The following is a 15,672-nucleotide window of genomic DNA, read 5'->3' as shown; positions in this document are numbered from 1 at the left end:
TGCAGATCCCGAACAGTGTGTTGGATTACTAAATTCAAGCGAAGACGATGAGATGCAAATTACCGGTTATAAGCGTTCACGTTGGCGCACGCTGCTATGCTGGTGTCTTATTTGCATAACTGGTGGCCTGTTGCGGCTGTTAATGCACTGGTGGCGACATTGGTGCTTAATTGCTACACACGTAAAATGTCCATTAGAAGTTGCTGAGAAGGTTTTAATACAAGAGGATTATCAAAAAAAACACAAAATATATTACGTTAAAACTGTACAGGAGCTAAATGTTCCGGTATTAAAGTAAGTTACTGTACATAACTATATATGTAACATTATTTTTAATAATAGGCATTTCAAGGGAATCTATGCAAAAGCAAGAAAATTTACTACCTTCTCTATTAACCAAAGATGGAAGTCCCAGGAATAGGAACATGCCCACACTGCAAACACAACGAGAGAAAGTTGAAGTTAATGAAAAGAACTTGCAAATAAGTTTGCATTTCTCTTCAGCACAATTTAAACGTACGTAAACCTTTAAAAATTATATATTCCAAGCGAAACTGTGTACCAGAAAGGACTTTTGTATCTCTATCAGCGGCACTAGCTATAGCCATAATTGTTCGTGATATAAGCAGTAGGTCAATGTAAACATCAAAAAGTGGTTTTCTAACTGCAGCCATCTCGCGGTAAGACATAGCATTTTTCAAGTGCAATTCTAATATGAAAAACAAATTTCTTAAAAAAGTCTGCTATTAGAAGACGGAATTGTAGGAGAAAGAAGTACATATGTCCGGACATGCTTTCTGCGCTTCCAACTTAAATTAGTCCAAATATCTTTAACTTCTTCAAACTTACAGTAGGTAAAATGTAGTCAAACGACATTTAATTTCCTTTAAAATACATTCAGTTGCTTGTAAAGCTTTTTTATTTTTAATTTCAAAATTTATAAGTAAAACGCCAAAATCATAAATAACCGTAAAAAAATTAACTAACATAGAATACGAATATTAGAAGACTGGAATAAAATGATTAAGGTAAAAAATGCAAGTTATTAAACTTTTTAGTAGTCGCAATGTCTGCAACTTACAATTTACCCAATCGTTGTGGCATGATGTTCAGAAGAATGCAGTTTGTTTGACGCCCATCCAATTACTAAAGATGAAATGTCTTAATTTATATCCATAGATAGCCCAATGTTTTTCGATATGAGGCAAAACTTGACTTTGCTGTGCCCATTTTAATACATTGATATATCCATTTTTATTTAGTTCTTCATTGAATTCGATTTATAATAAATTAAAAAATTTAATAGTTAAGTTACAGCGCTAGCTGCCAGGGCTATTGGCTGTGTCGATAATGTAAAAATAGCAGATTATATATTAACGTTGATGACTTGAATGTAATTAAAAATGGTTTTGATGTTTTGACTTGTGGTAGTTTTAAATAGGTTGCTTGGGTTGTGGTTGTTTAAGAAAGATGATCTAATTATGTAAAGTACCGGGCATTCGAGGAGATGTTTGGCCGTGAGATGTGTGGTGCAATGTTGACAATTGCCTGTTAGCTGATTGCTTATCAGGTGGGTATGTGTTACGTTTGTGTTGCCAAGGCGAAGGCGCAAGAAAACAATATTTTTTTCTTTTCCAATTGTAATTGGGTATATGGCAGGTGTGTTATTTGTAGTAAAGATTGTGTAGTGGTAATGTTGAGTGTTTTTGTTGTACCTGGTACTGTAGAATACTAGCTCGTAAGAGATCAGTTTCTTTCATCATAAGGCTTTTTAAATTTGGCGCATTACATGTAGACTTTGTTGCAGCATCTGCTTTCAGTAATTCCTACGTGTCTGGGTAACCCAAAGAGTTTGGTGTGTCGGGACTGGTAGAGCATATCCCGTATGATGTTTATGGTGTCTTAGTTGCTGGAGTAACATTTCTCGTACTCTACGTACCGCCGCCGAAGAAGAAATCGGATTCCGGCAAGCCCGAAAAAAAAGTTGGTACGACGATGAATGTCATGCTGACGCCGAAAGAAACGATGTTGCCTATAGAGCCACGCTGCGATCGGGCGCAACTCTTGCAGAGAGCTAAGAAAGGAAGAGATCCGACAGAAAAAACGAGAGGCCGAAATACGTGAGTGTGAGGAGCTTGAGATGCTGACCAATAGAAACAACGCCCGAAAATTCTACCAGAAAGTTCGGCGGCTTACAGAAGGTTTCAAGACCGGGGCGTTCACCTGTAAGAACAAAGACGGCGATCTGGTGACTGACATCCAGAGCATTTTTAAATTATGGAGGGAACACTTCTGGAACCTATTAAATAGTGACAGCTGCGCATGCCACAGAGAAACGGAATTGTCGTTCCGTTACCCGACCATGAAGAACTGAAAATAGCGATAACGCGTCTAAAGAACAACAAAGCCGCGGGCGCCGACGGACTGCCGGCTGAGCTATTCAAACATGGCGGCAAGGAGCTGGTAAGGTTCATGCATCAGTTTCTATGCAAAATATTTTCGGCTGAAAACATGCCTGCCGATTGGAATTTAAGTGTGCTCTGCCCAATCCATAAGAAAGGCGATCCTGCAGTCTGTGCCAATTACCGCGGGATTAGTCTTCTTAATATCACCTATAAGTTTCTAGCGAGCGTATTGTGTGAAAGGCTGAAGCCCACCATCAACCAATTGATTGTGTCTTATCAGTGTGGCTTTAGGCCTGGAAAGTCTACCATCGACCAAATATTCCCAATACGCCAAATCTTGGAAAAGACCAATGAAAGAAGAATCGACACACACCATCTTTTCGTCGACTTCAAAGCTGCATTCGACAGTACGAAAAGGAGTTTCCTGTATGCCGCGATGTCTGAATTTGATATCCCCGCAAAACTAATACGGCTTTGCAAGCTGACGTTGCTCAATACCAGCAGGGGCGTCAGAATTTATAAGAGCATACAATTGTTGGCGTATACCGATGATATCGACATCATCTGCCTTAACAACCGCGCTGTTAGTTCTGCCTTCTCCAAACTGGATAAAGAGGCAAGGCGAATGGGTCTGGTGGTGAACGAGGACAGAACGAAGTACCTCTCGCGTATCGGAACCCACGTCACTGTTGACAGTTATAATTTCGAGGTTGTAAAGGACTTCATATGCTTAGGAACCAGCATTAACACCGAGAACAATGTCAGCCTTGAAATCCAACGTAGAATCTCTCTTGCCAACAAGTGCTACTTTGGACTAAGTAGGCAATTGATTGTAAAGTCCTCTCTCGACGAACAAAACTAACACTCTACAAGACTCTCATCATGCCCGTCTTAACGTATGAGGCAGAAGCGTGGACGATGACAACATCCGATGAAGCGACTCTTGGAGTGTTTGAGAGATAGATTCTGCGTAAGATTTTTGTACCTTTTGCACGTTGGCAACGGCGAATAGCGCAGGCGAAGGAACGATGAGCTGTATGAGCTTTACGTCGACATAGACAAAGCGTGGCGAATAAAGATTCTGCGTAAGATTTTTGGGCCCTTTGACGTTGGCAACGGCGAATATCGCAGGCGATGGAACGATGAGCTGTATGAGCTTTACGACGACATAGACATAGCGCAGCGAATAAAGATCCAGCGGCTACGTTGGCTGGGTCATGTCGTCCGAATGGATACACACGCTCGCGTAAGCGGTTATCGCGCCAATTAAAAAAGAGAAGAGTTGCTGGTCTTTATGTGTTTTATGGCGTGTATACATATGGTATATTATATATGATTTATATATATACGATATATAAATACAAAAGAAGAGAAAGTTTTCACAGTCGAAGAAGTTTTTAATAAGCAAAACGACGAAATCTATGCTAAAATTTCTAAAGCCGGAAAAATTTTTGTTCCAAGGCTTTACCATGGCCACCATCCGGCCTCCATAATGGAGTGGAGGGGAGTGTCTTGTAAATGCGTTACATTTTTTCATTTCTGCGAAAAAGAATTGGTGTTGAAGCACTTTGGAGTAATTTTTTTTAATGAAGCCGAAAACCATCCAGCAGTCGCTAAAAAGCTATTTTCCTATTTTCATAGCCATCTGAACCCATTGGACTACAGTTTGTGGTCAGAATTGGAGTACTTGGCCTGTCGAAGACCTAGCAGAAATTTGGAGAGTCTCAAATAATCTTTGGTTCGATCAGCGACGTCAGCATCCATGGAAACCGTGCGTGCTGCAATAGCTGAATGGCGTAATCGTTTGACGGCTTGTGTAAAAGGAAATGAGGACATTTCGAAGGAAAATGTAAATATTTTTTTTAATATTTGCGTGATTAAATAAAACTAACGTCATTAAAAAAAAGTATTATAAGTTCATATCCATAACGGACTTAATTTGTAACAGAACTTATGGCAGGACTAAGTATACTGCTCTCTATGGCTCGGTGGTATGAAGGTTTAATGCTATTTAAACTAGTTTCTGGATTATTCCCGTATAGAAATAGACCACAGTCTATTTTGCTCAGCTCAAGTGTCTTTATCTTACTGCTAAGTACCGGATTAAGATTATTCTAGGCATTATAGATTTTTTCAGGTGTATAGCGTGGTTTTTCCCTTTGAAATTTTTACTGAAAACTATGCTGGGAATTTTTATTTTGTCTGCGTGTATGATTCAACTAGAGTTTATTGCGAGGTCCGGTGCAGTGGTGCTTCCAGCAGTTATGTTTGCCCATATACAAACTTCGCTTACGAAGTGTGTTTTTATCGTTGTTGTTTCCTTTGGTCATTATATATACATCGTCCGCGTGTACACGTATAATGATCTAATAGTTTGTGTGCTTGTAAGATGTCGCTAAAGCGGTTGTAGAACTCCGTTGCGCAATTGTTGGGTATCCGAGCATGAGTTGTTGACCCTAACTCTGAAACGACGGTTGTTTAAAAAGATATGGATGAATTTTAAAATTTTACGGCCGACTTCCCATGATTGAAGTGTTTCGCTGATGATGTGTGCACCGATGCGATCGAATGCTTTTTAAAATCAATTGAAAGTATGGAAACTTGATGCCTTAAGTTGAGGGCTTTGGAAGAAATAGAATCAATATTCACTTGCGCGTCGGTGCAGTCGCTCTTGGCTTTGTAAGCAAATTAATTTAGTGCTATGAGTTTTCTGGTTTCTAAAAACCAAGATGGCTTTTAGCAATGATTTTCTATAGAGGTTTGGAGAGACGTGGTAATAAAGAAATTGGTAGGTAGCTTGAAGTTTTTGTTGGATCTTTAGATGGTTTGAGTATGGGAACGATGATGGCTGTCTTCTATGTGGATATGATAATTACGGTGTTGAGTATATGATTGTTAAGGTCAAGTATTTTAAGTTTTGTCCAGTCTGAATTTTAACATTTTGTAAGCACATTTCTGTGTGGCTAGCCCTCTCAGTGTACGGTATATCACCGATCGTCTTCGTCTAGCTCATCTAAAGGTAGGCCCAGGAAACATGCTAAGTAGGTTTTAAGGAGCATGTGAAAAGGTGGTTAGTGTCGTGCGGCGACATATGTTTAGTCACATGCCGGACATATGTTTGGTATGTCGGAGTTAATTCTGGATAGGTAGGAGTTTAACCTTCTACTATATTCTGAACGTAATTGAGCCAATGTTACGCGGGTCTCACGAGGAAGCTGGAGCTCTTCATCTGCTGTAGGAGGTGGTTGGCATTCAGTGGTCGCGACCTTCATCATCATTCACAGCATTACAACGCCGGGTGCGTCAAAGCTTCCTTCACAAAACTCCTCCAAAGTGTTCTATCGCTTGCTTTTCTTTCGTAGTTGCGAATTCCCATTGCTGTGAGATCGCTTCCTACGGCGTCTATCCATCGGTCTCTCGGTCTTCCCTTTGCCTTCGCACCAATTATCTTTCCAGTCATGGCTTTCCTTACAGCGGATTCAGCAGGCATACGGAGCACGTGACCTAGCCATTGCATACGCTGCGCCTTTACAAAACGCACAGGTGTCTCGTCTTGGATAAGTTCGTTCAATTCCGAGTTGTACCTAATCCTGTAGCTGCCATCTTCATTTTTAATGGGTCCGAACACTTTCCTTAAAATTTTCCTTTCGAAGTTAGCAATAAGCGCACTGTCATTAATTTCCATAGTCCCTCGCAACCTTATGTCAAAATTGGTCGTATAAGAATTTTATACATGGTCAGCTTCGTAGATCTAGATAAAAGACGAGACCTGAACAAACTAAGGTGTGAATAGTACGCTCTATTGGCGGCGTTGACGCGATCTTTGATTGCGAGTGTTAAGTTACCGCTACAAGTGAACATAACACCTAGATATTTAAATTGTTGCTCCGCTTCAAAAGTATTTGCACCTACATGAATCTTCTGTGTATTTGTATGCCGTCTTGATTTCTGCATGTATTTCGTTTTACACTCGTTAATAAAGAGGCCAATATCGTTGTCAATTTTGTCAATTTTTAAAAAGGTTTCATTTAAGTCGTTTGAGTTCCCCGTCTGCATAGGCGTTGTTTTAATTAGTAATGTACCAGCTTTGTTGACTTCTTTTATAACAAAATGCCGCATCAAATTGCATATGGCAGAGGATAGTGCATCACCTTGTTTGACACCAGATTCAATTGCAAATGACTCTATAAGCATGATGATTGGATGATTACTTTTGCTTTTGTATCCGTGAGCGTAACGATGATTAGCCTTATAAGTTTTGCTGGAATTCCTATGCTAAGCAGTGCGTAAAAAATGTGATCTCTCCTTACGCTATGAAGCGCTTGTTTGAAATCTATAAAAAGGTAGTCAATATCATTTTCATATTTGTGGTGTTTTTCAAAGATTTGACTGAGGGCAAAGCACTGGTCGATTGGGGATTTTCCCTTGCGGAATCTACACTGATGGTCTTCAATAATGGTCTCTGCATATTCATTGATACGATGATAGGGGACATTAGTAAAAAGCTTATAAGCAGAGTTAAGCAGTGAAATACCACGATAATTTTCACATACTCTCTTGTCTCCTTTTTTGTACACTGGGAAGATTATGCATCCCAGCCAATCGGAGGGTATAGATTCTCTTTCCCATGCGTCTAAGTGGTACAAATACTTATGCAGTTGCTCACCTCCTTCTTTTAAGAGCTCAGCCACTATAGAGTCTTCACCGCTTGCTTTACGGTTTTGGAGTTTCTTAAAGCCACAACGACTTCGTCAAATGTTGGTAGCAGAATACTGTTTTCAGCCGTACCTATATGTTCCCAAGGTGAATTCACGTCCGGGTGTTTCTTATTTAAAAGGTCGTTAAAATGCTTACGCCATCTTTCTAAAATCTCTTGATCTGTTTGTACTATTTTCCCGCTTTCAGATAAGCACATGTTTATTCTGGGTTAAAATGCTGCAGTTTGATCTTTAATTTTCCGATAAAAACGCACTATGTTGCACTTTGAATTGTGCTCTATTTTCTTGATTTTGTCTTTAAAACATTCCCTTCTCTTTTTATATATAACTTTTCTAGCATTTTTTCTTTTTATTGCATATTCAGCAAAAGCTCTGCGCGCGCCGCATGCTATATAATTGCGCCAAATTTCCTTTTTTTATATTTATCAAACCATTTATCAAACCAATCTTCTTTTGTCTGCTTCGGCAGGTAGCCAAGAATTTCTTTGGCAGTACTGGTTATCTTCTTTGCTACATAACTCCATTCTTCTAAAGTATCTTTCGGATTAAGTTCGGCATGGTATGTTATATTTTTGTTTCTTGAAAATATGTAGGTTTAGCTGCAACTAGAGCTATACGTTGTCTTATCTTGATTTTGATTAAATCGTGATCAGAATCACAGCAAACTCCGCTCAGAGAGCGTACGTCAAGTACTGAGGTGGCATGCCTGTTGTCTATCAACACGTGATCAATTTGGTTTGCTTTGTTGCTGCCAGGGATCTTCCATGTTTGTTTGTGAATGCGCTTATGTTGGAAGGAAGTACTGCTGATCCATAAGTTATTTTCGTTTGCGTAGTTTATTAAATATTGCCCATTTTCACTGGTAAGGTTGTGCAAGGAGTGCATTCCAGAGACTTCTTTGACAAAATCTTCCTTGCCAATTTTGGCATTGAAATCGCTTAATAATAGCAAAATACTGGACACAGCAATTTTGTTGCATTCTTTTGAAAGCAAGTCGTAGAAAGCATATTTTTCTTAATTTTTTGCATTTTCTGTTGGAGCGTAGATTGAGAGTATTGTTACACTCTGAAATTTGCCTTTGAGTTTAAGAATACAGATAGGCTACTGGCACAGACTGAAAAAAATTAGGCTTTTTCTGATTTTTTTACTGACGTAAAAACCAACTCCATTTGCTCCAGTATTTTCACTTCCACTGTTAAACAAATAGTAATCTGGTTTTTTTAGTCCTCCGAAGTCTTTCCATCGAATTTCTTGCAAAGCTACCATATCAAGGCGGTAACGCATTATTTCATCGACTACTTCCGCCATCTTTCCAGATTGTAACATTGTGCGAACATTCCATGAGCCGAATTTCATCTCGTTGTCTTTTAAACGTTGCGTGGGTCTTCTACTGATAGGGTTGTAATTCTTCCGAGGCTTATGTGAAGGTATCATGACTTTTATTCGTTTTACGTAGAATGGGGTTGTCAGCCCTGAGTCCACGTACCTATTGGCGAGTTTGCTGCAGATAATTTTATCCGCGTGGCAACAGCATTTACTCTGCGCCAGAATGTTAGAGTTATTCCGCCCTTACTCGGTCGACATTGCCTCGTTAGCGGGAACAGAGGGCACCAAGTCTAGGAGAAAGTGGGTGAGGTTGTCATTTAAATAGGATAGGGCATATATTCGCATCACTATTTTATTAACCCTCCTTTACTCTGCGCCAGAATGTTAGAGTTATTCCGCCATTACTCGGTCGACATTGGTCGTGAGCTTAGGAAGGTTGTAATGGTTTCCCGATAAATGTCATTTATTGTCTGTCTAAACACTGTCCGGTCCAGTAAATGTCTGTTAGTTTTGTCCTGGATCTCGTCGGTGTAATTTATTAGGTGTCTCCTAGCGTGCCTAGGAGGCGACTCTGGCTCAAGCAGATGTGTGCAACGGTGAAACCTGCGGTAGCACCCTAACTGGATCTGCTTGCTGAGCAGCTTATTGTGCTCCATTACAGGGAGCATCTGTGCCTCATTGTGAAGGTGTTTAAGAAGGGACATCAGGAGGCAACCCGTCGCTGCCTGATTGACAGTATTTTGGTAAGTCTGAAGTTTAAGCCACTGCGTGTCACTGGTTTCAAGCGACCAGACAGGCGCAGTATAATTTAGAGCCGGCCGGGCAATTGCCTTAAATGTCGATAGCAACAATTCTTTGTCTTTGCCGCAAGTGCTGTCGGTAAGCGATTTGAAGACCTTGTTGCGATTTTTGACTTTAGTGGCAATTGTGGTTGTGTGCGCAGAGAAGAAGAGCAAATTGTCAAAGGTTACACCCAAAATTTTGGAGATTGTTAACAGTCGGAATTGATGTGTCATCGACTTTTATGTGCATTTGTGGATAGTTTTGATTTGTAGAACGTCCTTCATTTGTTTGAATCTCGGGCAATTTTTATCAGATGAGGGATGGGTGTCGCTGTGGTTGGCAGTTAATAGGGTTAAATGGGGTAAGTTCCAACCATCGCAGGTGGCGGCTATGACAGCAACGGTTTTTCGTATGTCCCAGGCGTTGGCAGTTGCGGCAGCGCATAGGGTTGGGAAATCAAGGTTTGACCTTGACTTTGTACCAAGCGGCATCGAGGTTTTCGGGAATGTGATACAGGTCAAAAGAGATTACCATTTTTCCAGTAGGTGTTGTTTTTCCATCTTGAGTATTGGTGAATTTGTATAAATATGTTACTTCTTGGCTTTTCAGTTCTTCTACAATCTCTTCTTCCTTCACGTTAATTAGGCATGGTACGTATACCGTGCGCTTTACGATGTTGAGGTTGTCATGCAGCTTAGCAAAAATTTGACAAAAAGTAGCTAGCGATTTAGTTTTCAAGAACTTTTCAGCGACTTTTCCATTCCGTGAGTTTTGCGAGGCTGTTGTCGGAAGAGGTAATGGTGAGGTATTTGGAATGATTAGGTTGGAAAGGAATTGGAATAATCTAGGCGACTGTTGTGTTTCCTTAGAAGATAAAATCTATTGGAGCTCCTATTCGGAGGGCCCGGTTGCATTTTGTTGTTTTTTCAGCAGCGTTTGTGATTGGTGGAAATAATCGAACGATATTATGGAAAATGAAATCAAAGCGTAAAGCGCGACTGAATAAATATGTAGGATATTAACAAGCACATAACACTTCAATGCAGATCTATGCACGGGGAGAGTTATTTGATAACTTGTATTCCTTTTTAAGAGCACTCTGGAACTCTAATATTCCCTTCGAGGATAACAATATCACAAACGGTTTGCAAGTTCGAAAATATGAGTGTTTTGGAAAAACTGTGAATGTTTTAGGTATTTCAGACTCGCAAGCATGGCTCGGCGGTTAGTGAGAGCAAATCTTCTGAATAAAACCCTGTATGAATGTGGGCGTATGAACTGCTGACCAAGGCTGATACAAATTTTGCCGTTAAGGTACTTGACCACCTTGGAAAGCTAAAAAGTACAACATATTCAATAATTTTTTTTTTCATGTTCTGTATAATATATTAAAATAATTTTTTTTTTAATTTTTATTTAGAGCTTATATAATACAAAAAAAAATTGATTTATTAAAATTTCTTTTTTTAACATATATCCAGGAGGCGCCAAAGTCGAGGCCTGAAGAAAATCACAGTTAATCTTAGAAATGGTAATTCTAAAACAAAAGAGAGAAACAAAATTTTCAAAAGGAAGGTTCCTTGCGTGAGAATTTACCACAAACTGACAAAAAAAAAATAATAAAAAAATGGCGGATGTTTGAAAAAAAGTTAAGAAAACACAAAACACTGTTTTTCACAATGTTATGCTTAAAAAGCAATACTTTATTAACTTTTTTTTTGCAAAATGTGGTAAATTGGCATACAAAACATCTTAACAAATAAAACAAGACCAAAATCATTAAAATCGGCTAAGCAGTTTCGGAGATAAAGTGTCCGCCATTCGAAAAAAGTAATTTCTGGAAAAACGCGTTTAAAGTTAAAACTTGCTATTTTCTTTCCGCTGAGTCAGCAAGTAATGAGTGCAGGATGCGCCTGCACATTTTCACTGATTTCACTTTGTTAGAATTCGAATTTAAAAAAACAGTTTCAGGTGATGATTTTTAAAAGTATAAGGATTGAAAAAATGTAAAAAAAAAAAATTTAATTTTTTGAAACTTAAAAGGTGGTCAAGTACCTTAACCATTTGGTTTATTAGTTGTATAGTTGTACACTGGGCTATTTATTTCTAAAAGCTCTTTAATGTAACATACATTAATAAGTTTTAAGGTAAAATTGCTTTAAATATGCCATGTCATAATAAGATAAAGCTCTAAATATGACGGCTCTTCTGGGTAATTGGGAATGGCCGTAAAACTGGTGAATAAACTGTAAAATATGAAAGGGCGCAAATAATAAGAAAATATTTAGTGCTTAGCGTGTCATTGGGCTGTTTGACTATTTCACTTCTGCCTGCAAACATATTGCCATACGCACACTCTTTTTTATACATTTTCTGCATCATTTCGATACGATACTGGGGTTGAAGCACTCGATGCCAAAAAATATCGCCTCAAAGGTGTCGAGTAAAAAATACCGATATCGAATAGCTAAGGAATCGGTGTGGTATCGTATCCAATTTCATAACCCCACTTGACAGCGGGTATAGTACACTTATATATCACGATTTCGTATGGCGGACACCATTCAAATATCGACTCATCTATCCATAAAACCGAGCTCGAAAATATTTGGGGCTTCAAAATCTGTTCCTTATAAAAAGGTTGCCTTTTGGTCCTGTTTACATTACTTAACTCTTAAATACGAGATTACTTCTTTTATGTTAAAAAGTATATAATTTTTTATTATTTTTTAGTACACTAAAAACAGTAAAAAAGTCATTTGACTATTTTTTGATTATTATTTAGGTAAAAAATGGGAAGAACAACAATGAACAATTGTAATAAAATACCTCAAAATATAAGTTCACTTAGTTTAATATTTTTGAAACTATCAATGCGTTATGAAATTTGAAGGGGTTTGCGTTATGGACACCAAAAGAAAATCTAAGACACGTTATTTATCTTATAAGTATAATCTGTTTAATGGTTTAACGGGACTAACTTAATTTGTATAACAGTAATATAATATATAAACAATATGTATATGTATAAAGTATCCGTAGCCGAATGCGACCACTGCAGCCTAATAGGTTGGTGCATGACTACCATTCGGAATTCGAAGAACGTAGGTTCGAACCTCCGTGAAACACCAAAATGAAAAAAAAAGTTTTTTCTAATAGCGGTTGCCCTCGGCAGGCAATGGCAAACCTCTGAGTGAATTTCTGCCATGAAAAAGCTCCTCATAAAAAATATCTGCCCTTCAGAGTTGGCTACTATAGGCTCCTTCATTTGTAGAACAACATCAAGACGTAAGCTACTAATAGGAGGAGGAGCTCGGCCAAACACCCAAAAAGGGCTTAAGCTGGTTTTTTGCATGGCAGAAATTCACTCGGCCATTGCCTGCCGAGGGGCGACCGCTATTAGAAAAAGACTTGTATTATTATAAGTTTCATATAAACTTATGAAATAAGAAACAAATTATAATAACATAAACTTGAAATAGTTGTGCAGTCAAAGTAAATGATAACTAAAATAAGATGAAATAAATAAAATGTTTTAACTCGATAACCTACAAGAAAAGAAGAAAAAATCCACGTGAGGAATAGTCCTAATAGCGCGGAATCTGTCGAAAGTGGCCTGAACACGGTTACCCGCGGTTTTTCTTCTCGGGCTAAACTTGATGAAGTGTAAATATTTGGGCCACCTTGACATATTGAAGTTATTGGGCCAAGCAGGGAATTTGTACGGTCGCGGTGGGGTGGTATCTACAATATGAATGGCAGAAGAGCTTAGTTAATTTGGTCAACGGCGGCGCCCACAAACCTCCAAAAGGTTTTCTACTGGTGCGCTTAGTCCCCCCAACGGTTGATAGGTCTCACTAAGCTTCCGCCTTGAGCTTGTAACCTTCGCGGAAAACCTGTCTGGATACTTAAAATCAGAAAGCATGAAACAAAGCCAAATGGAAATTAACTCTCCAGGGAGCCAAATTCATGTTTGAATAATAATAATTATTATTATTATATCTACACTACAGCTGAATCCAAAGGGAGAAACGTTATCCGAAACCTAAATAAACCTAACCCCCTCAAATTTAAACATGAGACTGTAATCGCCTGTAGGAATGTAAGAACCTTATACCAATGCGGTCGTCTGCAACAAGTAGTAAACGAGTTCCACAGGCTTAATATCGAACTATTAGTACTATGTGAGTTCAGGTGGAATGGGAAAGGCGAACTCCGTACTTTGAAGGGTGTCAAGCTCATATACTCCGGAAGAAACGAAAATGACATCCATAGAGACGGACTTTCTCTATTACCAGGCAAAAAAGCTATTGATGCATTTTTAAGTTTGAATCCAGTAAACGAAAGAATAATAATGGCACGCTTTCAGAAACATCAGCATTGTCCAGACATATGCCCTTACTGAAGCTGCTGATAATGACACGAAAATAGATTTCTATATTGCCATCTCTGGAGCACTACACAATATTCCTAAAGGAGACATTATCATTCTGATGGGAGATATAAAGGCCTATGGTGGAAGTGACAATTCCAATTTTGAACAAGGGAAACGAAAACGGAACACTGTTTTTAGAGCTAAGCAGCACTTTTGGCCTCATGGTAGGCGGCACGCTTTTTCCGCATATGGCCGCGCATAAAAACACATGGCTTTCACCGGACAGCAGAACAGAAAACCAAATAGACCACATCTGTGTAAGTAAACCTTGGCGTCACTGCTTACTAGACGTGCGGGCTAAAAGGAGTGCAGATATTGTCTCAGATCATCAACTGATCGTGAGCACGATTCAGTTAAAGGTAGCTACTCTATGGGTGAGAAATGAATCGCATCGCTTAAATTTGATATCACCAATTTAAAGTCTGCTGACATCCTAAATCAACTAAGTTCGGCGATGGCAGCTGAAATACTCAAAATTTTGTTATTGAAGGAGAGAAAATTGAACTTGTCGACTACTTTCAACACCTTGGAAGTGAGATTACGATTTGACTGGAAGGCTTAAAACGTCATTGCGTCGCACTGTTTTGAAGGAGGCAGAGAATGCTGGAAAATCATGGCTGGAGCTAAAGGAGTTAGCAGAAAATCGAACTCGGTTCAAATGTTTTACCTCGGCCCTATGCTCCCCCAGGAGTTAGAGGAAAAATGATAATGATGATGAAAAAATCTAGTAGCAACATGCAGGGTCGGCTGCTGTTATCAATTTGGCCGCCGGGCTACTGAAAAACTGGAGTTATCTCTGAACACTGTCCGAAGGCCACAAGTCTGCTCCATAGCTCCTGAAAGATTATAACACATAGTCTTGCCATAAATTCTGTGACAACTTTTACAATGCACACAGACGGCGAGACCAAATTCGCAGAAAAAAGTTCCGTTATTTTTGCTTTTGGTCATATGTATGATCTACTCATAAATTATACTCAGTTTCGTAGCAAATTTCGCTTGATAACAATGAGTGGGGAGCTAAGGGAAATCCCATTGCAGTGATTGCATTACATTAGTGTTGTAAAAGTGCAAGTAAGATTTACGAGTTGGTGAAACAATTTAATGTTTTGACAATGTTTGTTTACTGCACGATCAATCGTTTTCCCCAATTGTCTGAAGTGACAGACAGAAAAAGAAGTGGCTGTAAAAGCCGTTCAAGAAAGAATTCGCAGAAATCCCCTTAGAAAGCAGAAAATCATGTCCAAGGAAATGAATGTATCAACCAGGTCCATGTCAAGACTAAAACTGGTCACCTTTTGACAACACGCTCGAAGAAAATTAAACTAGACAGATGCCAGCAGCTTCTTCGGTTGCACGCGGTCAACGGTCATGAAAACATTGTTTTCACAGATGAGAAAATTTTCACTGTTGAATAAGTTTTTAATAAGCAAAACGACCAAATCTATGCTAAAACTTTTAAAGACGCAAACAATTTTTCCAAAGGCTCAGCGTGACCATCATCCAGCCTCCGTAATGGAGTTGTGGAGAGTGTCTTGTAAAGGCGTTAATGTCTTTCTTCGCAAAAGGGGTACTAGGATGATATCTTAGATGGCGTAGTGAAGCTGTTGTGCAGTACTCTCTTCAATGGCATATAAATAAATTAGGCAAAAAACACCCAGCAGTTGCTAAAAATTAATATATTATATTAATTATATTATTGGTTTGATTGCCGCAGAAGATTGGCCGTCTAGGAGTTCCATTGGACTTTAGTTTGTTGTATAATAACATCAGGCAAATGACCACTGCGACCACGCTTTCAGGACAATATCCTTTTTATGAAATTTTCCTTAACCGAATTGCAAAGTAATTGCCCTATGTCCTCGATAGTCTCACGAATTCCATCTTTGAGGTCTTGAATGGACCTTGAGCTGTTGGCGTAGACCTTCTCTTTCACGTGGCTCCAAAGAAAAAAGTCACAAGGTGTTAAATCACAAGATTTCGGTGGCCAATTGTGATCACCTCT

General features: G+C 39.0%; 1 protein-coding gene across 9 annotated transcripts in view; it reads left to right on the top strand.

The window, feature by feature from the left end:
- Positions 1–15,672, top strand: part of LOC129249814 (polyamine-transporting ATPase 13A3) — a 226,877-nt gene that overhangs the window by 170,381 nt on the left and 40,824 nt on the right. For all 9 annotated transcript variants that reach the window (XM_054889464.1, XM_054889470.1, XM_054889466.1 and 6 more), the window contains 2 exons: positions 6–294; positions 353–516. In XM_054889464.1, coding sequence (XP_054745439.1) covers positions 6–294; positions 353–516 — 453 coding nt within the window. The remainder of the gene's footprint in view (positions 1–5; positions 295–352; positions 517–15,672) is intronic.

This window comes from Anastrepha obliqua, chromosome 6 (assembly GCF_027943255.1).
Source record: "Anastrepha obliqua isolate idAnaObli1 chromosome 6, idAnaObli1_1.0, whole genome shotgun sequence".
In the NCBI taxonomy this organism is placed as follows: Eukaryota; Metazoa; Arthropoda; class Insecta; order Diptera; family Tephritidae; genus Anastrepha; species Anastrepha obliqua.
The sequence above is the reverse complement of the archived record's forward strand: the minus strand, read 5'-3'. Positions and strand labels throughout refer to the sequence as shown.